At 37.3% G+C, this 26042-nt stretch overlaps 1 protein-coding gene across 3 annotated transcripts in view; it reads right to left on the bottom strand.

Moving 5' to 3' along the window:
* Window positions 1-1024: 1024 nt before the first annotated feature.
* Window positions 1025-26042, bottom strand: part of CENPI (centromere protein I) — a 53674-nt gene continuing 28656 nt past the window's right edge. For all 3 annotated transcript variants that reach the window (XM_057539037.1, XM_057539036.1, XM_057539035.1), the window contains exons 15-21: window positions 23022-23116; window positions 20000-20135; window positions 18984-19108; window positions 17918-17966; window positions 17570-17788; window positions 5313-5354; window positions 1025-4627 (exon numbers count right to left, since the gene is read on the bottom strand). In XM_057539037.1, the coding sequence (XP_057395020.1) occupies window positions 4526-4627; window positions 5313-5354; window positions 17570-17788; window positions 17918-17966; window positions 18984-19108; window positions 20000-20135; window positions 23022-23116 (768 nt within the window). In that variant the 3' untranslated portion in view covers window positions 1025-4525. The remainder of the gene's footprint in view (window positions 4628-5312; window positions 5355-17569; window positions 17789-17917; window positions 17967-18983; window positions 19109-19999; window positions 20136-23021; window positions 23117-26042) is intronic.

The raw sequence follows: 26042 nt of genomic DNA, 5'->3' as shown, positions 1-26042 counted from the left end.
GTCTAATTAAACAATTATACACTATCTTCTTCCTCACTACCCCAGGTAATAGAAAGTTCACCTACAAATAGATACAAGGGGAAAGTACAGCATATTAAAAATTCAATCTTGTTCAATTTCATATGTGATATTAACTATGTTATTGTATCCAGGGCTGGAATACTCATAAATGCTTAGGATGTCAAACTATTAAGTAGGTGCTTATTCATTCATACTTTCAGCACTTTTCTCAGAAAGGCTCAGGAAACCTCTGTTCACACAGAAAGTAAAGTACAGAGAATGTGCATTACTTCAGTAAGCCAATACCTCCTGGGATAGTCTTTAATTGCATTTCTATAAGATATACTTTGATCAAATACAGCTTCCAAAGTAGGAAAAACTTTTATATCTCTTTTCCCCTTTGTGGGTTTTCAATGAAAATTCTACAAATTTTCTATCATTTTATATGCCAAACCTTTGAAAGACAGACATCAGAATCTAAATTTTACCAAAGAGAGAATCAAGAGGCAAAGTATTTAAGTGAATTCCAAGGTCGTACAATTCACTAATGATGAACCTAAAACTAGAAGCAATTGAAGGACTCCTTAACATCCAGCCTCCAGCTCTGTGCACCAAATCTATTTAGATAAGCTAATACTCTTCCTGGCAAGCTGAAAAATGTTGCATTCCTGTTATATACTTTAAAATGGACTTTAATTCACATGTACTATTATGCTCCTTGGGAAGATATCCTCTTCTGAATATTATAAAAATAAAGCATTAATGATTCTGGTCAACAGTATATTCTGTTAAACACTATTGCCCATTGTCTTAGTCAGATCAGGCTGCTATATAACAAAAATACCACAGACTGGGTGGCTTTAAAAAACGAATTTACTTCTCACAATTCTGAAGGCTAAAAGTCCAAGATCAGGGTGCCAGCTGCCTTCTTGCTGGATCTTCACACAGTGGAGAGAAAGATCGTATCTCTCTTGTCTCGTCTTATAAAGGCACTAATCCCATTAATGGGAACTCCACCCTCACAATTGAATTACCTCCCAAAGGCCCCATCTCCAAACACCATCACATTGGGGGTTAGGGCTTCAACATATGAATCTGAGGGAAACAAACATTCAGTCCATAGCATCCATCTTTAATTGAAACTGATTTTTTTTTTACATGACAGAAACAGAGGCTCTCTATATTAAAAAACCTAATAATTTAAACAAAGTGAAAATAGTATCAATTGAAAAAAAATCTTAAAAATATAATACCAATTTTAGAGAATAATTTTTCTTCTATCTAGTAAACCATTTTATGATAAAAAAATGTATCTGATATAAAGAGAATTTCTACTATGTTAATAAAAGTTATGTGAGGCACCATAGACTTATCTACTTTTCTTTCCAGATTGTCCCCAAGACCAAAGGAGAAGTTATGATAAAAAGAAAAATAAAATGTTAGAAATCTAATAGCAGTGTTATTGAATATTAAGTCAATATTTATAACATCAACAATTTTACACAAATACTGGGTAAACAAAGTGTTCTTTTTGTACAATTGGGAAAATAAACCACATTTTCTATTTCTTTTCTTTTCTAGACATGTTTGGCACTGAAACAAAATAGCTATTCTTATTTAAATTTTGTTTTTCTTTGCCGTGAAGATTCTTCAAAAAAGATTTTTCAAATAACTAGATTTGGCATACTTGCATAGCTGTATATCTAATCTTAAGTGGGTTAAAAAATTGATCAAGAGAAGAATATGGTCAAAAAGGTACCCAGGGAATCATTATTGAACAAAAAAGGCAAACTAAAGGAGAAATTTTTTTTCTCCCAGAACATAAACTTAACTTTAGAAAAGTTTCTTCCATGATCTGAAGATTGTTACTGGTTAAATTTCATAAAAACTAATCAAACCCCTTCTCACAATTTAAAGTTCTACATGATCTTAAGGATCAAAATACCATGTTCTGAAAAACAATATGGGAAGGTATTTGGAGTACAAATGTAAAAACAAAAGAGAATTCTCTAAATAGTTACCCATTGGGGAAGCTATCAGATTTACTTCAAAGCAGCTAAAGCTTCTTTTATCCAGGTATATAGGCTACATTCCACACCATTAAATAACCCTTCCTTTTTGAAACACTTTCTGTACTTGGCTTCCAGCACACCAGTCTCCTGACTTTTCTTTAAGCTCACTGGTGGGTCCTTCTCAGTCTTTTGCTGGTTCCTCCTTTTCTCCTCTACTTCTTAACATTGGCATACTCCAGGGCTCAGTCCTTTGCCACTTTCTTTTCAAGCTGTACTAAGTGATCTCATCCAATGTCATGGCTATTCAGTAAAGATTCCCAAATCAATTTTGTCAGTACCAAATTGTACCCTGAACTCTAGATTTGGATAGCCAACTGCCTATTTAGCATCTCCAAACTAACATGACTGAAAAAGAACTCGTGATTCCACATTCCTCCAAATCTGTTCCTCATCTCTGTTTCAGAATTCACCCAGCTACTCAGTTAAAAACCTAGGAGTCATCCTTTACTCCTCCCTTTCTCTCTCCTCATATCCAAGCTATCAGCAGATCCTATCTTCTTTACCTTTAGAGCTTGCGTCCAGTATCTAACTACCCCCCCACTCTCCATCATCCACCACACTAGTCTAAGACTCTTGCCTGGAACACTGTAATAACCTAACTGGTCTCTCTGCTTTCACCCTTAATCCTCTTCAGTCTAACCTTCACACTGCAGTTCCATACAGGTAAGTAAAATGATGTCACTCCTCTGCTCTCAGTCCTTCTAATGGCTTCACATTACGTATCCATACCAGGCTATAAGGATCTTCATGAACTACTCTCTGGCTTTCTCTCCTATTTCTTTTCTTACCATGTTTCTCCCTTAATCACTATGTTGTAACCTTACTGGCCTCTGCTATTCCTCAAACATGCCAAGTAAGTTAACATTTTTAAGCCTTTTTACTTGCCTTTACCTCTTCCCAGAATGCTCTTTCCCCAAATATTCACATGGTTCATACACTTATTTCATTAGGGCCTCTGCATATGTCACCTCTTCAAACAGGCCTTCCCTAACCATCTTATCTAAAGTAGCAACCCCCTCAAACATGTACATCTCTTTATGTATAATTTGGTGGAAGGCAGAGTCTGATGATGAAGTCATTTTTCCCTAGTGGACTAAAGAATCTAGATCCTGAAAAATAAAATTAGCCACATTGAGGCTCTCTCTCCTGAGCCATGGATAGAAAGACAATCCAAGCACTCCCTAAGGATGGCAGTGTATTGGTGATGAGTATGGAAACTCAAGTGGAGCCCCTTGGCCTCTCTACCAATGAGGGAAGAATTTAGTCCCGTATGCTCAGTTTGTTTCTGTCCCTATTCCTTGCTTTTTCACCTGATATTATACATTTGTTTACATCTGTATTATCTGTCTTCTCCAATAGAATGTAGTAAATTCCACAAAAGCAGATACTGTATAACCAGCACACAGAAGAATACATGGTACATAGTAAGCTCAATAAATATGTATTAAATCAAAAATGAATGAATAAATAGTATTTCTAGTTTGAACACCATCCAATAATATAGTTTAGGGTTCTGTTTTGCTTTAAAAGGAAAAAAAACAGAGCCACAATGTGCACTTAAAAATAAAAATAAATTCAGCTTGATTTCTTTCAAATGATATGAATTTTATTAAAAGAGGGAGAGTTATTCAGCAGCGCTGAAGCAAAATTTTGTAGTCAATTTTCAGCAAGATACTCTAGCTATTATACAACTTTTTAAAAGCTTCAGAATTATTCCTGAAAATAGTTACAGTTAGTTTATTTGGACCTAAACACTCAAAAATGGGATATATACATACACATACATGCGCACACACACAAAATAGAGCAGTTTTGTGAAATCAAACTGGTATAAATAGGAATGTAGATTATCCCACAATCCTCTTCCCTTCCTTCTCTCATCAAACTGCTACCAGTGAAGGCCCAGGAATCTACCAACTACTTAGAGCCACCTTTTAGAGTTAGAAATGTATCCTCTTAACTTGGTGTTGGTGTGGTTGTTCACAATAAGAAAAATGGCAATATCCACAGAGGTTTTACAGAGGCAGCTGAGTATTTTGCATGAATATGTCTGTAGCTTAACTGCCACTATATATTATTTACCTGCTCTCTTCCATCAAAAATGCAGCTCATAGTCCACAAGAATGTGAAAAATCCCACCACATAACAGATATGTCTCTTTATGTATAATTTGGTGGAAGGCAGAGCCTGATGATGAAGTCATTTTTCACTAATGAGCTAAAGAATCTAGATCCTGAAAAATAAAATTAGCCACACTGAGGCTCTCCTGATCCATGGATAGAAGGCCAGTCTAAGCGCTCCCTGAGGATGGCAGTCTGTTGGTGAAATGAGTATGGAAACTCAAGTTGAGCCACTTGACCTCTCCAGCAACAAGGAAGGAATTTAGTCCCATATGCTCAGTTTGTTTCTGTCAACATTCATTTAATGTTGATCAGGTGATTTATGCTCTCTGCTCAGGGGACAGAAGAACGATGAATACTGCTTCTTATGAAAAGTTTCAAGCCTTGTAACCCTTCTGAAAATAAATAGTCCAAATACCAGTTCCATTTCTTCCCCTGCAGGCACAAAAAAGGGAAAATTACTTATCAAATATTTCGTTTGCTTATTCTCTACCTCCTCTTCTTTGCCTAGGAAAAGTTCCCAGCATCCTGGATGCACATACCAAGAGTTAGCTCGAGTGGCCAGGTTCGTAACTGAAACTCAGTCACTAAGTAACAGTCAAACCAGAGAGTACCCGAAGTTTAAGGGCTAAATATTCCTTTTATTATATTGGCAAAAAAATTCAGCTGTTCAAATGAACAAGTACTGTGAAATGGAAATGGGTCATCATTCCTGAACTCTAGGAATTTAACATCTAAAACAGACAACACAGACATTATTATATTACTTCCTATATTAAATATGTACACAGCAGAGTTTCTATATTGAGACAATTGTGCTTGGCTTTGTTAAATAAGACGTATTACAGTGACACTTTGACTACATGCAAGTGTATTATAAAATAAGATGATGCACAGACACAACAGCAAGAGTCAAACTCTGAATAGTTTTATCTATGTAGAGGGTATGTGCCAACGAAGTCACATAAAAGTCACTGGAATTAATTCAGAAGGCAAACACTTCACTTTGACTTTGTCTAGGCGTCAGACTTGGGATTTGGGAAAAAGTAAAGGTATAAATTCTTCTGATGAAATGAAGCTTTATGAAATCCCTGAACATGATGAAAATAAATTTACTTACCCAAACAGAGCTCATGTTTACTTTCCTTTCTTTTGGCCATTCCTTTCAAAACAAAAACAAAAAACAAACAGAAAAGAAAATGGAGAGAAATGGGGATGAAAATATTTGGTTAGCAAAAATTACCAGAAAATTAAGATGGCTCTTCACTATCTGATTCATTTGCTACGTTCTATTCCTACCAACACTCTTGGATTCCTTTTGAATAAGCACCCACTATAACCTTCCATATTTCTCCCTAGAAGCACAAACAGAAAAAAAATAAAATCACAGTGGATAAAGTGAGCACCATTTTGCTAATATTTGGCTTCATTTTTTAAAATTCTGTACTCAGCCACCAGGGTGGAGATGGAAGGTGGGCTTTTTCTGAGGAATATGATTACCTGAATTGAGTTTTGAAGGATGAGGATGAAGTCTGGTGAGGTAGTCTGGGTATACAGTAGATTCTATGAATTTGTAATTCTTTATAAAAACTCAGAGCTAGGTGAGCTAGCTAGTTATTCCCCGGCTTTAACTATCACCTACTGTACTTCACTGAAGAGCCATCAATTCTAACAACTTTTTTTATGTATCACTAAGAAAAAACTCTGCCTATTAAACTACATATAACACAATGCATTTTTAACACTTAGAAGTTTTTATTTTATAATGATTGAAAGAGTTTTAGATGTAGGCAGATTTTGATCATATATCATTTTTACAAACATGAAATGGTAAATATAAACAAAATTAAGTGGTGAAAGTATTTCTAAAACTTCACATTCAGAGTCCAACTCTTCTGAATTACTTTTCTACTCAAGGGTTGTGGATATCTATGTTTTTCACAAAATATCATCCTCTGTGCCAGAGTGTTGATTATGTAGCATTTCTTAAAGGAACTAATAAAGGCTATGGTGCTTGGGTCCCAACTGCATAAATCTAACCTACTTTTGGCCCTTACTTCAAGGAAAGTCCATAACATGTATGGTTCACCACTTCCCTCCCTTCTTCCTCCAAGTCATTTGGTTTTGAGAGCTTAAAACAGTGCTCCAGCATCGTCTCCAATCTTTCCCCCATGCTGCTGACATCCAATCTGCAAGGTCTGATTCTGGCAATCTGCCTGCGCACACTCAAAAACAGCAAATGACAACTATATCATGATTGCTGCCTGGCTGACATCGATCACAAGATGCATCTTGATCTCTGAGAAGTTATAAAAAGTGAAAAAAAAATGTGTGTTTTTGGAACTGATGAAGTATAGTCCATGCTGATGAATTCCATATTGATTTCTCTCGTTCCAACCACTCTCTTGAGTTCTAAGCCCCTATTTCAAACTGCCTACTTACACTTCTTCTTGGATACCTAACAGGCATCTCAAACTTAAGTAGGTCAAAACAAAACTTGATTCTCAACTTGTCCTCCGCAAAAAACAAAATAACCTATCCTGTTCTTCTATCATTATTCCTCTTACCACCATAGGTAAGCAAAGTTGTTTTGGAGGATCAGGAATTAATATATTCTTTTAAATTGAAGTGTTTTAAAAAATATTTTAGGAAAGTTAATTCTTGAAGGTTTAATTCTAGCAGCATTGAGCACATTTGGCAAACTATGAAACTACCATTTTGTAATTGATGATGTTTCTGTATGATTCTGAAAATACTAGACTTTAATGTCAATTTTCTTTTAAAAGAATGCCTTTTGAGCCTCGTCACCAACTAACTGCTCATTATCTAAGTATCATACTTTAGGGGTGGTAAAAATAACCTCTGATACCGTGGTAATGTGATGTAATTCTGACAGTTTTACTTTGCTGAGTTATCACATTGTAAATATTTCAAATTGGCCATATTTTTAGAGATAACTTAGTAAATTTTATTTGGCCAATCAGTTCTCAGTATCAAAAGAGCTCAGGTCACTTCATGAGTTTGGACATTTGTAGAGCTTACACCATGATGGAACCACCATCAACCCACTTGCTCAATTCAAAAAACTCAAAAGTCCTTTCCTTTTTCTCATTCCCACTTCTGATCAAGCCATCAGGCCCTGTCTGCTCTATCTCTGCAGTATATCTCCAATCAGTCCACTTCTATGCATCTTCACTACCATCACTTGTATACAAATCACTATCAATCTATTTTGTATAGACCAAGAGCCTCCTAATTGGTGCCTCTGCTTCCACTCAGGCCTCCTCTTATAACTCTATCCTCCACTAAAAAGCCAAAGTGATCTCCACTAAACATCACCTCAAACCATACTACAACCCTGCTTAAAAATATTTCACAAAAGACCCCGAATCGCCAAAGCAGTCTTGAGGGGAAAAAAAGGGATCTGGAGGAATCAGACTCCCTAACTTCAGACTATACTACAAAGCTACAGTAATCAAGACAATATGGTACTGGCACAAAAACAGAAACATAGATCAATGGAACAAGATAGAAAGCCCAGAGATAAACCCATGTACCTATGGTCAACTAATCTATGACAAAGGAGGCAAGGATATACAATGGAGAAAAGACAGTCTCTTCAATAAGTGGTACTGGGAAAACTGGACAGCTACACGTAAAAGAATGAAATTAGAACACTCCCTAACACCATACACAAAAATAAACTCAAAATGGATTAGAGACCTAAATGTAAGACCAGACACATAAAACTCTTTGAGGAAAACATAGGAAGAACACTCTTTGACATAAATCACAGCAAGATCTTTTTTGATCCACCTCCTAGAGTAATGGAAATAAAAACAAAAATAAACAAATGGGACCTAATGAAACTTAAAAGCTTTTGCACAGCAAAGGAAACCATAAACAAGACGAAAAGACCACCCTCAGAATGGGAGAAAATATTTGCAAATGAATCAATGGACAAAGGATTAATCTCCAAAATATATAAACAGCTCATGCAGCTCAATATTAAAAAAACAAACAACCCAATCCAAAACTGGGCAGAAGACCTAAATAGACATTTCTCCAAAGAAGATATACAGATGGCCAAGAAGCACATGAAAAGCTGCTCAACATCACTAATTATTAGAGAAATGCAAATCAAAACTACAATGAGGTATCACCTCACACCAGTTAGAATGGGCAGCATCAGAAAATCTACAAACAACAAATGCTGGAGAGGGTGTGGAGAAAAGGGAACCCTCTTGCACTGTTGGTGGGAATTTAAACTGATACAGCCACTATGGAGAACAGTATGAAGGTTCCTTAAAAAACTAAAAATAGAACTACCATATGACCCAGCAATCCCACTACTGGGCATATACCCAGAGAAAACCATAATTCAAAAAGACACATGCACCCCAATGTTCATTGCAGCACTATTTAGAATAGCCAGGTCATGGAAGCAACCTAAATGCCCATCGACAGACGAATGGATAAAGAAGATGTGGTACATATATACAATGGAATATTACTCAGCCATAAAAAGGAACGAAACTGGGTCATTTGTTGAGACGTGGATGGATCTAGAGTCTGTCATACAGAGTGAAGTAAGTCAGAAAGAGAAAAACAAATATCGTATATTAATGCATATATGTGGAACCTAGAAAAATGGTACAGATGAACCGGTTTGCAGGGCAGAAATTGAGACACAGATGTAGAGAACAAACGTATGGACACCAAGGGGGAAAAGCGGCGGGGGTGGGCGGTGGTGGTGATGTGATGAATTGGGCGATTGGGATTGACATGTATACGCTGATGTGTATAAAACTGATGACTAATAAGAACTTGCTGTATAAAAAAATAAATAAAATTAAATTAAAAAATTTAAAAAAAATCTTTCAATTGTTTCCCACTGCACTCCTAACAGATCTGTAAGATAGTGGCCCCTGCTTCTCTCCAACCTTATTTCATTCCATTCTCCCTCTTGTTCCTTAATCTAAGCCACACTGGCCTTCTTTTTTTCTTTGAACCCCTTAAGTACTGTTCCCACTGCCTGGAATGCTCTTCTTCCAGCTATTCCTAGGCTGGCTTATTCTCATCTTTTAGAAGAAATCTCAAGTCAACTGTCACCTCTTCAAAAAGGCCATCCTTGAACACCCATCCCTGACAACTCCCCAGTCACAGTCTCTCTCACTCCACCCTGTTTATGTCCCTCATAGCATTTCTAAAAATTTAAAATTATCATGTTTACTTATTTTATTACTTGTTTATTGTTTGTTCTCATTAGAATATAAACTCCATTTGGACAGAGATGGTATCTATCTTCTTAAGCACTGTATTCCCAGTGTCCAAAGCACAGTGGATACCAAATATTTGTTGAATGAATAAAGAAATAACTAGTTATTAATTCAAAGGTAATTGATGATAAGAAAACCTAGAGCTTCTGAATTTCCTGAAATGTAAGCTCTACAAATGTCCAAACTCATGAAGTGACCTGAGCTCTTTTGATACTGAGAACTGATTGGCCAAATAAAATTTACTAAATTATCTCTAAAAATATGGCCAATTTGAAATATTTACAATGTGATAATTCAGCAAAGTAAAACTGTCAGAATTACATCACATTACCACGGCATCAGAGGTTATTTTTACCATCCCAAAGGTATGATACTTAGATAATGAGCAGTTAGTTGGTGACGAGGCTCAAAAGGCATTCTTTTAAAAGAAAATTGACATTAAAGTCTAGTATTTTCAGAATCATACAGAAACATCATCAATTACAAAATGGTAGTTTCACAGTTTGCCAAATGTGCTCAATGCTGCTAGAATTAAACCTTCAAGAATTAACCTTCCTAAAATATTTTTTAAAACACTTCAATTTAAAAGAATATATTAATTCCTGATCCTCCAAAACAACTTTACTTACCTATGCCTAAGTTGATAATATTTACTACTTTAGAGACTGAATCTTATAATTAATACACATACACACACAGTCTGGAAGAAAAAAAAGAACTGACTTACAAAAATCAATTCCACTCTATGATTCATCGCATACTTTTCCAAGTAAGAATTGGATGCAACTGTTTTGACAGGGTATGGAGAACTGGACACCCATTCATTGTTAGCAGTAATGTAAATTGGTATAACTTCTACTGAAAGCAATTTGACAATACCTAACAAAATTACAAAGATATACCCTTTGAAATCAATTCCACTTGGAGCAATTTTATCCACCAGACACACCTGCATATGTATGAAATGATATATATAGTTCAAACACATTCATTAGAGTATAATCTAATAACAAGATTAGAAATAACTCAAATGCTCAATTTATAAGTTATATGCTTAACTGGTACTACATCCACACAATGGAATACTACAGAGATAACAAAAAGAATGAGGCAGTCCTTTATGTACAAACATGAAACAAAAGCCAAGATATTAAGTCAAAAAAACTCAAGAGGCAGAAAAGTGTTGAAAAAGATCATTTATACAGAAATATACAGTATGTCTCTGGAAGGATGTTCAAGAAACGGAGAGTGGTTGCTCTATGATAAAAAGTGTCCACATGGAGTTCTACTTCCAGGATGAGATCATAAGGAGTTCTGTGGAACCACTCCCCAGCAAAATGGGCAAAGTTGGCAAAAACTGTTATTACAAACCCAGCATTTAAAGTCTTTGGAAACTGCCCTAACGACATATAGAAAATATAAAAATATTTATTCAAGAAAATCTACTAAAATTCCATAAGAATAGCAATGTAAGCCACTGGTCCTTCCTAGTGAGCATGGCTGATGAGTCAGGGCTGTAAACATCTATGTTAAAAATGAAGATCTCAAATCAATAATATAATTTACTGCCAAGAAACTAGAAACAAGAGAGCAAACTATTAATAAATCCAAAGCAAGAAGGAAATAAATAAAGATTAGAGCAGAAATAATTGAAATAAAAAATATAAAAAAAGAGAATCTCGCACTTCCTGATTTCAAAACTTACTACAAAGTTACAAATTAAAATAATTACTGGCATGAAGACAGACATATAGACCAATGGAAATGAATAGAGAGCTCAGAAATAAACCTTCATGTATATGGTCAAATGATCTTTGACAAAGGTGTCAAGACCATTCACTGGGGGAAATAACAGTCTCTTTAACAAATGGTGTTGGGAAAACTGAATCTCCACATGCAAAAGAATGAAGTTGGATCCTTACTTTATACCGTATACAAAAATTAACTGAAAATGGATTAAAGATCTAAACATAAGACTAAAAACTATAAAATTCCTAGAAAAATACATAGGGGGAAAGATTTATGACACTGGATTTTGCAAAGATTTCTTAGATATGACAGCAAAAGCAAAAATAGACGGAAAAAAATAGCTAAATTCAATTACATCAAATTTAAAACTTCTATGCATCAAAGGATGCAATCAAGCAAAATGAAAAGGCAACCTACAAAATGGGGGAAAATATTTGCAAATCATATATCTGCAATTAACATCTAGACTTCTTATATAAAGAATCCCTACAACTCAACAACAAATCAAATAACCCAATTAAAATAATAGGCAAAGGACTTGAATAGATATTTCTCCAAAGAAGATACACAAATGGCCAATAAGCATATAGAGAGATGCTCTGCACCACTTATCATTAGGGAAACATGAATCAAAACCACAGTAAGATATCACTTCACACACATTAAGATGGCTATTATGAAAAAAACAACTAGGAAATAATTAAGTACTGGTGAGGATATGGAGAAATTGGAACCCTTGTGCACTGCTGGTATGAATGTAAAATTCATATGGAAACGTCTATGGAAAACTGAATGGTGTTTCCTCAAAAAAAGTAAAAAAAGAATTACCATATGATCCAATAATTCCACTTCTGGGTATATATCCAAAAGAATTGAAAACAAGGACTTGAAGAGAGAATTTTACACCCGTGTTCATAGCAGCATTATTTACAACAGCCAAAAGCTGGAAGCAACCCAAGTGTCCATCAAAGAATGAACAGATAAACAAAATGTGGTATATAAATACAATGCAATATTTTTCAGCCTTAAAAAAGGATATTTCGACACATGTTGCAACATGGATGAACCCTGAAGACATTATGCTAAGTGAAGTAAGCTATTTACAAAAGAACAAATACTGTATGATTCCACTTATTGGGGTACCTAGAATTGTCAACTCACAGAGACTGAAAGTAGAATGAAGGCAACAAAGGGCTGATGGAAGGAGGGAACAGGGAGTTACTGTTTAATAAGTACCGAGTTTCAGTTTTACAAGATGAAAAGAGTTTTGTAGATGGATGATGGTGATACTAGCACAACAACGTGAATGTACTTAATGCCAGTGAACTGTATACTTAAAAATGGTTAAGATGGTAAGTTTTATGTTATGTATTTAACCACAATTTTAAATTAAAAAAATTTTTTTAAGTAGAGAAAAATCAGTGAAACCAAAAGTTTGTTCTTTGAGATCAACAACATTGACAAACCTTTAGCTAGATTAAATTAGGGAAAAAAGAGAAGATTCAAATTACTAAAATCAGGAATGAAAAGAGGGAAAACATTACTGACTTTATAGAAATAAAAAGTATTATCAAAACAACAAGGTCCTACTGTATAGCACAGGAAACTATATTCAATATCTTGTAATAAACCATAATGTAAAAGAAAAGAAATTTTTATTAAAAAAAAGTATTATCAATAAATTATATAAATGGCATAAAATAGAGAAATTCTAGAAAAATAAATGTTGAGAGTGACTCAAGAAGAAATAGAATATCTGAATAGACCTATAAAAAGAAAAGAGGTTGAATAGTAATTTAAAACCTTCCCATTAAAAAAAGCCCATGGGGGCTTCCCTGGTGGCGCAGTGGTTGAGAATCTGCCTGCCAATGCAGGAGACACGGGTTCGAGCCCTGGTCTGGGAAGATCCCACGTGCCGCAGAGCAACTGGGCCCGTGAGCCACAATTACTGAGCCCGCGCGTCTGAAGCCTGTGCTCCGCAACAAGAGAGGCCGCGATAGTGAGAGGTCCGCGCACCGTGATGAAGAGTGGCCCCCGCTTGCCACAACTAGAGAAAGCCCTCACAGAGAAACGAGGACCCAACACAGCCATAAATAAAATAAATAAATAAAATTTAAAAAAAAAAGCCCATGACCAGATGGCTTCATGGGTAAAATTTACCAAATATTTAAAGAAGAATTAATGCCAATCCTTCACAAACTCTTCCAAAGAACAGGAGAGAGAATACTTCCTAACTTATTTTTTGAGGCCAGAATTAACCTGAAACCAAAACCAGACAGACGTCATGAGGAGAAATCAATATCCCTTATCCTCCACAATCTACTGAGAGACCAGATCTGCAGGAAATTATGCTAGGTGAAATAAGCCAAACACAGAAGGGCAAATACTACAAGATACCACTTATATGATGAATCTGAAATAATCAAACTCATAGAAGCAGAGAGTAGACTGGTCATTGCCAGGGGCTGGGGGGAGAAGGAAATGAGGAGGCATTAAAAAAAAAAGCACAAGTGATAAAATAAAAAATTAATAGAGTTCATCAAAATTTAAAACTTTTGTGCTTCAAAAGATACCAACCAAAAAATGAAAAGACACCCCAAAGAATAGGAGAAAACTTTGCAAATCATATATCTGATAAGCAACTTGAATCTAGAATACAGACATGAGTCTTATAAGCCATTAAGACAAATAACCTGGGCTTCCCTGGTGGCGCAGTGGTTGAGAATCTGCCTGCTAATGCAGGGGACACGGGTTCGAGCCCTGGTCTGGGAAGATCCCACATGCCGCGGAGCGACTAGGCCCGTGAGCCACAACTACTGAGCCTGCGCGTCTGGAGCCTGTGCTCCGCAACAAGAGAGGCCACGATGGTGAAGAGGCCCACGCACCGCGATGAAGAGTGGCCCCCACTTGCCGCAACTAGAGAAAGCCTTCACACAGAAACGAAGACCCAACACAGCCAAAAATAAAAATATAAAAATAAATAAATAAATAAAAGATTACTTAAAAAAAAAAAGAAAAATAACCTAATTTAAAAATGGGCAAAGGGGGCTTCCCTGGTGGCGCAGTGGTTGAGAATCTGCCTGCTAATGCAGGGGACACGGGTTCGAGCCCTGGTCTGGGAAGATCCCACATGCCACGGAGCAGCTGGGCCCGTGAGCCACAATTGCTGAGCCTGCGCGGCTGGAGCCTGTGCCCCGCAACGGGAGGGGCCGCGATGGAGAAAGGCCCGCGCACCGCGATGAAGAGCGGTCCCCGCACCGCGATGAAGAGCGGTCCCCGCACCGTGATGAAGAGTGGCCCCCGCTTGCCGCAACTGGAGAAAGCCCTCGCACGAACCGAAGACCCAACACAGCCAAAAATATAAATAAATAAATAAATAAATAATAAAAAGTTAAAAAAAAAAAAGATAAAGGATTTATATAAAAAAAAAAATGGGCAAAGGACTGTTGGTGGGAATGTAAATTGGTACAGCCACTATGGAGGTTCCTTAAAATAGATAGTTCTAGGGCTTCCCTGGTGGCGCAGTGGTTGAGAATCTGCCTGCCAATGCAGGGGACACGGGTTCGAGCCCTGGTCTGGGAAGATCCCACATGCCGCGGAGCGACTAGGCCCGTGAGCCACAATTGCTGAGCCTGCGCGTCTGGAGCCTGTGCTCCGCAACAAGAGAGGCGGCGATGGTGAGAGGCCCGCACACCGCGATGAAGAGTGGCCCCCACTTGCCACAACTAGAGAAAGCACTCACACAGAATCGAAGACCCAACACAGCCATAAATAAATAAATAAATAAATAAAATTTTAAAAAAAGATAGTTCTAAAAATAGAACTACCATATGACCCAGCAATCCCCCTACTGGGCATATACCCTGAGAAAACCGTAATTCAAAAAGAGACATGCACCACAATGTTCATTGCAGCACTATTTACAATAGCCAGGACATGGAGACAACCTAAGTGTCCATCGACCGATGAACAGATAAAGAAGATGTGGGGGGCTTCCCTGGTGGCGCAGTGGTTGAGAGTCTGCCTGCTAGTGCAGGGGACACGGGTTCGGGCCCTGGTCTGGGAAGATCCCACATGCCGCGGAGCGGCTGGGCCCGTGAGCCACAGCTGCTGAGCCTGCGCGTCTGGAGCCTGTGCCCCGCAACGGGAGGGGCCGCGATAGTGAAAGGCCCGCGCACCGCGATGAAGAGCGGTCCCCGCACCGCAATGAAGAGTGGCCCCCGCTTGCCGCAACTGGAGAAAGCCCTCGCACGAACCGAAGACCCAACACAGCCAAAAATAAATAAATAAATAAATAAAGTAGGGGGGAAAAAAAAAACTTAAAAAAAAAAAAAGAAGATGTGGCACATATATACCATGGAATATTACTCAGCCATAAAAAGAAACGAAATTGAGTTATTTGTAGTGAGGTGGATGGACCTAGAATCTGTCATACAGAGTGAAGTAAGTCAGAAAGAGAAAAACAAATACCATATGCTAACACATATATATGGAATCTAAAAAAAAAATGGTTCTGAAGAACCTAGGGGCAGGACAGGAATAAAGATGCAGACGTTGATTGACATGTATACACTGATGTGTATAAAATTGATGACTAATAACGACCTGCTGTATAAAAAAATAAATAAAATAAAATTCAAAAATTCAAAAAAAAGAAAAAAAAGACGCAGACGTAGAGAATGGACTTGAGGACACGGGGAGGGGGAAGGGTAAGCTGGGACGAAGTGAGAGAGTGGCATGGACATATATACACTACCAAATGTAAAATAGATAGCTAGTGGGAAGCAGCCGCATAACACAGGGAGATCAGCTCGGTGCTTTGTGACCACCTAGAGGGGTGGGATAGGGAGGGTGGGAGGGAGATGCAAGAGGGAAGTGATATGGGGACATATGTATATGTATAACTGATTCACTTTGTTATACAGCAGAAACTAACACACCATTGTACAGCAGTTATACTCCAATAAACATGTTAAAAAAAAAAAAAAGCAGATCCTGGATATCACCCCAGTTAGTAAATCAAAATGTCAGGGTGGAAGCAATCAAGGATGTACACTTTGGAAAAGCAGCCGGGGTACTTATGCTGCTGAGTCAGGGCAGAATCCCTGCTCAAGCCCTATAATTCTGCTTAAATTCCTCAAACACAGCATGCTCTAACATAGGGGTCCACAAACCACATCCAGTCCAATGCCTGTTTTTGTAAATAAACTGTTTATGCCCGTTTGTTTACTCATTGTCTATAGCCACTTTCACACTACAACAGCAAGGTTGAGTAATCTTGACAGAGACCATGTGGCCTGCAAAGCCTGAAATATTCACAGTCTGGCCCTCCACAGAAAAAGTTTGCTGTCCCCTGTTCTAGCTTTGCACTTTTCCTCAAATACTGCTCCTGTCTTGACAAGCTCATACTCATCCTTCAAAACTCCAATTAGCATCACTTCTGTAAAGCCTGAAGTGGCTTTACAGAAGCCCCCCTGTATATTTTTTCATCATTCTCTGTACTTTCCCTATATTATTCATTATTCGTTATTGTAAGATGTCTGTTTAATGACTGCCTCCCTGACTAGATTCCAAGCTCTATGAGGGCAGTACTCAGATGTGTCTTGTTCACCACAGTGCCTGGTTCTTACATGAATATATTAAACATTTACTCAATGAATATCTCCCCCGTTCTATACACTTTTTTCATTGTGTTAGATTTCTCAATGTTCCAGTCTGTTCAGGGAATTCTGAATCCAGATTCTATCAGTGTATTTGTAATCCCATCCTGTTGTGTCATCCACACATATGATATGCACACCATTTGAGTTCTCTGAGTCACTGATAATGTTGAAAATGACAGGGCTGGTGTAAAGTCCTGAGAAGACCCCCTTGCTTACATACTGATATCAACCCATTAAATCAGCAGTCTTTGGCTAAGACTCCAACTCTAATTATAACATCATCTAGCCTACATTTTCCATCTTGCCTAGAAGGATTTTACTAAAGCTTCAACTTCGCTGTACCCTTTTCTTACCTGGCACCACCTCTACCCAGGTAGAACTGAACTAATATTCACTCTCCCATCTTTCTCACAATTGTATCTCTTCTCACTTCACCTAACTGTATTGCAGTAATGTTCACAAATTTGTCTCTGCCACAAGCCCAAGCTCTTTGTAGGTAGAAACTAATTACTTAAGTTAACTTTGAATCCCCAGACCCTAGCACAATGCCCAAAAGTTAGCTGATACTCAAAAAGTATGACTGAACACATGTCTTGCAATTCAGACACGCTAAATTTATGGCATTTCCTATTTCTGCCATCATAGTATTCCTATAGAAAATCTAAAAATCATTTAAATACTCTTACCTGTAGCAGAAAGAAAACAGCATAACTCAAAAGAGCAGGATGATGGACTAAATTTAAACTGTTTTTGTACTCTGCTACTGAAGCTTTTTCTAAGACTTCAGGGTCAATATATAATCCTTTCTGGAAAGGTTTGGATGTCCACAGGCAACCAACCATGGCTGTCAAATAGTGATTAAATTCTTGATAGGTCTTGCTGCTGAAGCTGAACTCTGATTTTGTCTATTGGGAAAGAAAAAAAATTGTCATTATCACCTATTCTCCCTTTCCTTCTTATTCCCAACAGATCATATATCTCTACACTCAATTTTTAAACAATGGTGATTTAAAACAGAGATTCATCATCCATACCTTTTGTACCAACTCATTTTTCTTTGCAGCAGTCAAATTTTTACGATACCTAAAGACAGAACGAAGAGAACTTTTACCATTAAATGCCTTTGATATGTAAACATAAACAAAAGTTTACATTTTAAATGTAAATATATGCACATACACAAATATCCAGCTGTCTATTTAAGTTTTTTTTTCCTTTTGTGGTACATTTTCCTCAAAGAATAAAAATTAATAGAGGCTCAAATATTGAGTTATACATTTAGGATAAGTACTTATAAATTTAAGATATGCATTTAAGATATGACTCTGTAAATTATACTTCAATAAAAAAGAAAGGAAATGCTTTTAATGTTTCACTGTTAAAAATTAATAGAGGCTCAAAAGCAGTCACTGATACAAAACATATTACAAAACATATTTTCCTAATGTGGAAAAAAAAGGTGCAGTAGAAAGGATAAAGGGAAAACTGAGAGATGTAATCTTTTCTTGCCTGAGAACTATTCTAAGTAGCTTTTCAACATTTTAACCTTGGCATAGTCTCATAAGTTACGCCAAAAGGGTCTACACTTATGGGCTAAAAAGAGCAATTTCAGTCCATAAGTGAAAAAATTAGAAGAGATCAGAAATAATACTTACAGTTTCATATAATTGGTAATAGCTCCCCTTATCTCCCAGAAAATGTTCTTTTTACCAGAGAAGCTATGTAGACTTAAACCAGTTGTCAGTAAATGACTAATTATTCTTTGAGACACAGCAATGAGAATTAACAATGCTGAGTGCAGTGGTACCACTGCACAAAAGATCCTTAACTGTGAATTCTTTTAATCCATATCCCCCACAGTGACATTTTAAAAACACAGTTAAAATAGTCCCATGTTGGAAGGTCATTCCCGAAAGAAAGCCATGTTTCCTATTTCCAAAGGTCCTGGCAGAAAATGGATAACAATTTTATTGTATTTAATATTTCACTGTATTATATACAATAAACTTATTGTAGTATATTTATAAATTATTGTATAGCTGGAAAATGAAGATGGAATTATGATGTATTAACTCATAAAATGGTAAAAAGGCTTTGTACCTGTCCATAATGTAACAGAGCTGGTTCAGGATACTGGAATCCAGGCTGAGGAGTGCAGGATAGAAGACCCCAGGAGGAAACAACACCACCAATGGAAGGTTATAATTTATATATATGTCACACACCTTTTGGGAAGAATGACAAGACCAGTATATAAATTATTCCTCAGAACTTCTCAACCAACTTCACCCAAAGAATCACCACTAGAGAATAAGCAATAATATAACATCAGGTTTGGGCCTGCCTGATTCATAAATAGAATACGTAGCCACAACCTGCTTAAAAATGTACCTCACCAAACAGCAACCTTACAATAGAGGATTATTTCTGCAAGGTAGTTATTAAAATCTTTTATTTTTTTCTGGGGAGAGATCTTAGAGTTAGGGAGAAAGGGGAAGGGAGCATTTCTTTCTTCTTAAGTCCTATAAATACTGAATTATCATATTAGTTAGCTGTCAACCTGGAAAACAAAGGAGCATGCTTCCAAGCAAATATAGCACAAGACAACTAGGTATCAATGAAGGGAAGAAGCCAGGAAAACTGAGATTAGTGGGTACTTCCTAGATAATAGTTCTGTCTAGGTTGAATACTATAAAACAATAGAAGAGGACCAGAATCATAGGTACTGGGAGATAAGGCAGTTGAAAGGTGGGGGTGGAGAGCTAAAGAGATAAAAGGTATTTTTGTTTTTTTACCAGGGGTTGGAAATGTACAATGGATGAGCAAAAAGTGATCCTAAAGACAGACTTCTGTCTAGGGCCAGCATTATTCAGGGGAACGTCTATTAAAGTGGTACCTGGACTTCAAAAAAAGCATTTGCTTTTTCCACTTTGTTTTATGAATGTCAATTATTCAGGCCAGAATACAATCATTAACTTCAAAATACATAGCTTATCTCAAGTATGCTAATAAGGTCATAGCCCAACTTAATAGTTGTGCATAAAATTTAAACAATAGACTAGTAAAGCAGACAGCCATCACAAAAATCTAAGTAGGGAAAATGGGATGTATACTACCTTCTCATAGAAATCCAAAATAAAGTGCAGCAAGAAAGTACTGTTGTTTTCCAAGCGCATTGCAGTAGTGGACAGCCACCCTACATAGTGAATCAGTTTAGACACAGAGTTCATGGATCCACCTAAAGTTGTCTCTCTGCAATAAGAAACCAAGATCCATATTAGCAAAAGTCCTCACATTTTCCAAGCTAAAGCTGGATTAAATATACAGCAGAAAGTCGGTGGGAATTTCAGAAAACGATCAGTGCTCCAATGTATAATTCACATTTTTTTTAAACCACAGTGATTAATCATAAAACTATACAGCCCTCTAGGGAACCATTAAGATCAATTCATAGAACATCCCTGAGCAACCATTCTACTAGTAAATACCAGAGAAAGAAAGGATTAAGCTCCAGACTTTAGATAATATCACCTATGTCCAGGGACCATAGCAGCCAGCAAATTAGTTTCTAAGTACACAAATCCAAACCCAGTTTTGCCTGAATTCCTGAACTAAAATGCTGTTAAAAATATTTTCACTTATTTAACTGGAATTCAATTCTAAAACTGAATGAGTAAAATTTTTGGCATCTTTCATTCTTCTAGTAAAAACCAGACCTACATATTTTATATTCTTCCCAAATCAATGAACCATGTATCTTTAAATTACACATGGGTATAATTAGTTCAATCCATCCATCTCCCCACCCCTCTCCTTCAATCCACTGTTGAGTGGATTAGGAAAAGACTGGGAAATGTGATTTCATAGCTTTACCCTCAGATCTAGGTAGCCAACAATGGTTATGCACAAGGAAAAAGGAATAGCATATAGTCTTAGAGTCTGAGATGATGATAACTCTACCATTACCCACCACCATGATGATTCAGTGCCAGAGCAAGCAGGGAAAGGTTAAGAGACCGTTCAAATAGGTGGGCATACATACAGTCAGCCCATCACTTGCAAAACTGTACTTTATGATTTCTGGCAGCACCTGACAAATGTGTCTGAAATAATTTGTACAATGATGATTGCTCAGGTAGCATCTTTGAAAGTGTTTCTCCACAGGACACTACTGGCATTTTGGATGACACAATTCGCCATTCAGGACTGCCTCCTACTCCCCACCCACTACAGAACGTTTAGCACCTCTGGCTCCTACCTACTAAAAGATGTTAGCACCCTCTTCCCAGTCACTGTGCCAACCAAAAATGCCCCCTGGAGAGCCACTGCTGAGAATGGTTTCCCACCCTTCTCTCCTTGTGATCTACAACTACAATTTACTCCCTCTTTGACAGTCATATGGCATATGGTCATATGATGGAGACATAGCATTACACTCATATCTCCAAGATAGAAAAATTATTGAGAACTTAAGAGCTATATTATATAATGCCAAGTAGTATTATGACAAGCAAAGTTACCTACAATTACCTACAATTATTTGTTTTAAGAATTTTAGAAAGCAGAGCCCCTTTGTAAATGCCCTCTCAAAGTTTATGACACTAATTAAAAAGGATCCTAGTATTTTTAGAAAGAAAATATAGAAATTATAAAGCACCTGTATTAGGGTGCCTAAGACTTACACTGCAAATTGGCCAAAGATTATAAATGCAAACATACTATTCTTAATAGAATTGAGGTGTTTGAAGAGGTTAACTATTCAAATGGAATTTCTTTATGATAGTGGTTCTCAAACTTTAGCTTGCACCAAAATTATGGAAGCATTTGTTAAAACACAGATTTCTGGGCTCTACCTCCAGAGTTTACTTCAGTAGGTCTAGGGTAGTACCTGAGAATTTGTATCTCTACAAGACCCCCGGTGATGCTGATGCTGCTGGTCCAGGGACCACACTTTGAGAAGCACGGCTTTACAAGATACTTTCACTACTCACTAATGCTCCATTTCCTTCTAAAAGTGATCAGACATATACGATATATGGTAGTACTGCAATAATGAATACGAAGAATTAAAAAGTTTCCAGGCAACTCCCAAGAAGCTTCTATTCTCCTAACAAAGTAGGAGACAACTATAGGGAAAAGAACATATAGAAAAATAGATCTGGGCTAATCTAACTAAGCCAACCACCAGCTACTTGCAGTTGGAGCTAAGGGATCCTTATCTTATAAAGTAAGAATGTGACTGATAATACAGGGAATTTGAACATCCATTAGATATTTGAACATATTAAGAACTATTAATTTTTTAGGTGTTATACTGGTATCATTTTTCAACAGCTGAAATGATGTCTGGGTTTTGCTTTAAAAATATCTAGTACAAAGGAGGAGGAAAGTGAGGGGTGTTATAGATGAAAAAAAGTTAACCATGAGTTGATAACTGTTGAAGCCGGGTGATGCGTACATAAGGGTAACAATTGTACTATTTTCTCTACTTTTGAGTATGTCTGTAATTTTCTATAATATAAAAAACATTAATGTTAAAAAAGAATACAGGAGAAGCAAAAGACTCTAGGTAGAAAGAGTCAAAAAAACCTGATCAGGCAGTTCCTTGAAATTCAGTCAGGCTTTTACTTTCACTTTGAGGTTTCACATTTAACAGTAATGAACATAATGGAAATTCAGGGCTCTTTTTTAATTACAAAGTGAAAATAAATTAACATATATAAGCAAAATACATCAGAGAAACATAAAAAAAATCTGTACAGCAAAATTACAGATCTTCCTAGCCATCATCAAAATTGACTTCACATATAAGCAAGAATACATTTTATAAAATGAGCTAAACTGAATGGAAGTCAAAGTTGCAAGTTCTAACGTCAGCTGGCCAATGTTTTGCTACATTAACTCTTGCAAGTGACTCAGAGGCTTGGGGGTTGCTTTCTGACTTATAGAATAAAACTTGAAGAATTAACCTTCCTCACAGGATTGTGGGGAAGAGTGAAAAGTAACAAAAAACATTTGTTTTAGAAAAGTACAATTAAGCATTTGCATGAAGCAATTAGGTTGTATGCCACACTATTAATCCACATGCAAACAGTTTTGTAGACATCAACTCTTATGGAGGGTTATAAGATAACTCACAGAGGACTGTTCATCACAGATTTCATGTGGATGTCCATAGAAAGCCACAACAGCCAATTCTGCAGTAGCTCTTTCAGACACTGAAGAACACTACACTGTGGACACAAAACAAAAAAATCATCAGACATACCATAGTGCTGAGAACTAACAGACTAAACCAGAGGCTTAGAGGTGGAAGGGACTGTGGAGATAACCACATCCAATTCAGAACCCAATAGCTGCTGCTCCAACCTAATTGGTCGCCAAGAGACAGATTAATGCAAGTACAAGTTTACCATTTTCTCTACAAGCCTGCCCCCAGCTTATCAGTGAGGAACAGACTCTTGTTTCTCTAAATTACATTCATTCATAACATATATTACATCACCCACCCCTTATTAGCTCCCCTCAGAGATCCTTTGAAGTTGCTACAGATAGGAGTTTGCCACCCTTTTCGCCTTGTGTCTACAACTGCAATTTACTCTTTTTGTTGGTCATAAAATTTATCTTCTGTGATTGTGGAAAACAAACAACCTTATAGTTTTTCCTTTGTCAGGCCTTGCCTTGATTTCCCAGTGACTCATTCATATACAAAAAATATTGTCTTGAAATAAGTGTGCCTGGAACACTTATAAGGATAAATCATAATATCTATAAATTTGAAAGCAATCCATACCATCCTAAAACCTAACACAGGAAACCTTTCTTTTTTTTTTTTGAAACATCTTTATTGGAGTATAATTGCTTTACATTGTTGTGCTAGTTTCTGCTGTATAACAAAGTGAATCAGCTATACATATACCTATATCCCCATATCCTCTCCCTCTTGAGCCTCCCTCCCACCCTCCCTATCCCACCCCTCTAGGTGGCCACAAAGCACCGAGCTGATCTCCCTGTGCTATGCGGCTGCTTCCCACTAGCTATCTATTTTACATTTGGCAGTGTATATACGTCTATGCCACTCTCTCACCCTGTCACATCTTACCCCTCCCCCTCCCCATATCCTCAAGTCCATTCTCTAGTAGGTCTGTGTCTTTATTCCCGTCTCGCCACTAGGTTCTTCATGACCTTTATTTTCCCTTAGATTCCATATATATGTGTTAGCATATGGTATTTGTTTTTCTCTTTCTGACTTACTTCACTCTGTATGACAGACTCTAACTCCATCCACCTCACTACAAATACCTCCATTTCATTTCTTTTTACAGCTGAGTAAAACCTTTCTTAAATATCCTTAATAAATGATGGTCTAGATACTATTTATATTTGAGTATCTCCAGTGATAGAATGCTTACTGCTACTTCATAGCACAGTTCAATTAATATTTTTTTAGGGACTTCCCTGGTGGCGCAGTGGTTAAGAATCCACCTGCCAATGCAGGGGACACGGGTTCAATCCCTGGTCCAGGAAGATCCCACATGCCGCAGGGCAGCTAAGCCCGTACGCCACAACTACGGAGCCTGCGCTCTAGAGCCCGCAAACCACAACTACTGAGCCCACATGCTGCAACTACTGAATGAAGCCCACACGTCTAGAGCCCGTGCTCCTCAACAAAAGAAGCCACCACAATGAGAAGCCCGTGCACCGCGATGAAGAGTAGCCCCAGCTCGCCGCAACTAGAGAAAGCCCATGTGCAGCAACGAACACCCAACACAGCCAAAAATAGATAAATAAATTAATTAATTTAAAAAATATCTCTTTTTTTTTAGAAATTGACACCTCACATTCAGGTTATAAATATGTTCAAGTTGAAAGCAACCTTAGAATCACCTAAAACAATCTTCTATTTTGGTGTCAATTTAACACTTGAAAAGATATTCGATATTACTATGACATATTCAGAAAATCTCCACTCACCTACTCTACCCCATCCAGCCTCCACATTAAAGGAAGGCATGAGATTCTTAGGTTTATGAGAAGGGGGCATGGGCTTAAAAAAAAATGGTTGAGAAGCACAGCTCTACACTCCTAAGTTATGGTCTCCAACTTCATCTGGGCCCTTAATGAAGCTCAATAATCCTTTTACTATATTTCTCTTCAATTAGCTGTCTCTCTCTCCCATTCTTTTTAATGGCGAAGCACATAACACCGTCTTGAAGTCCCCTACTCAATTCTGTCCTCTACAATGCACTTCCTATTTTGAGAAATTTAACATTTTTAGGCACAAGTATTTCAATTTATTGCTCTTTCTTCAAACTGTACAAATATATCTACATGTCCACCTATCTCTACGTCCTCGTCCCCAATCTTAGAGAATAAGTAGTACCTCCCAACCTCTTACCACCCATTCAAGCAAATCCCTCTACCTAGTCTTAAACCAATACCTTCATGCTTTTTCTGAAACCCTGCACTGTCAATTATCCCTCATCTTTCCCCCATTTTCAACCTCTCCCTCTTGTCATCTGGCTCCTTGCATCCTATCTATAAACATGTGCAGGTTTTTCTCACTCTGGGGACAAAGAAGATTACAACCTTCCCTTGATTCAAAGTCCCACTACAGCTAACTCTCTCTCTCTCTCTCTCTCCCTCTTCTTTTTAGCCAAACTTTTGGAAACACAGTCAATACTCATTGTCTTGTCTTCATTTCTCATCAACTCCTCAACCTCCACAATTTGGTTTTTACCCCCACACTCCACTGAACCTGCTCACAAAGGTAGCCAAGACCTCTGTATTATCAATTCCAAAAGAAACTTTTTTTTGGTCCATATCTTTCTGGACCCTCTTGGGATATGTAGCAACATTATCCCTTCACTCCTTCTTGATAGCCTGTATTCTCTGTTTCTTTGGCACTACTGTCCTCCTGGTTCTTTTCATACCTCTTGAAAAGGTTCCTTCATAGACACCTCCTTTTCAGTGAGAATTAAACAGTGAGCATTCCCTTGATTTCTGTCTTTGGCCTACTGTCTGTTTCCCTTCCTCTCCCCACCCCCCACTCTCAAATATAAATATATGCATGTGTGTATAAACGTATATATACTTATTAGGCTGGAACATATGAAACTGCCAATTGTCAAACATCTTTGACCTATTAGGTTAAACCTA

This window comes from Balaenoptera acutorostrata, chromosome X (assembly GCF_949987535.1).
Source record: "Balaenoptera acutorostrata chromosome X, mBalAcu1.1, whole genome shotgun sequence".
Taxonomy (NCBI): domain Eukaryota; kingdom Metazoa; phylum Chordata; class Mammalia; order Artiodactyla; family Balaenopteridae; genus Balaenoptera; species Balaenoptera acutorostrata.
This window is presented reverse-complemented; position numbering and strand designations above follow the sequence as displayed.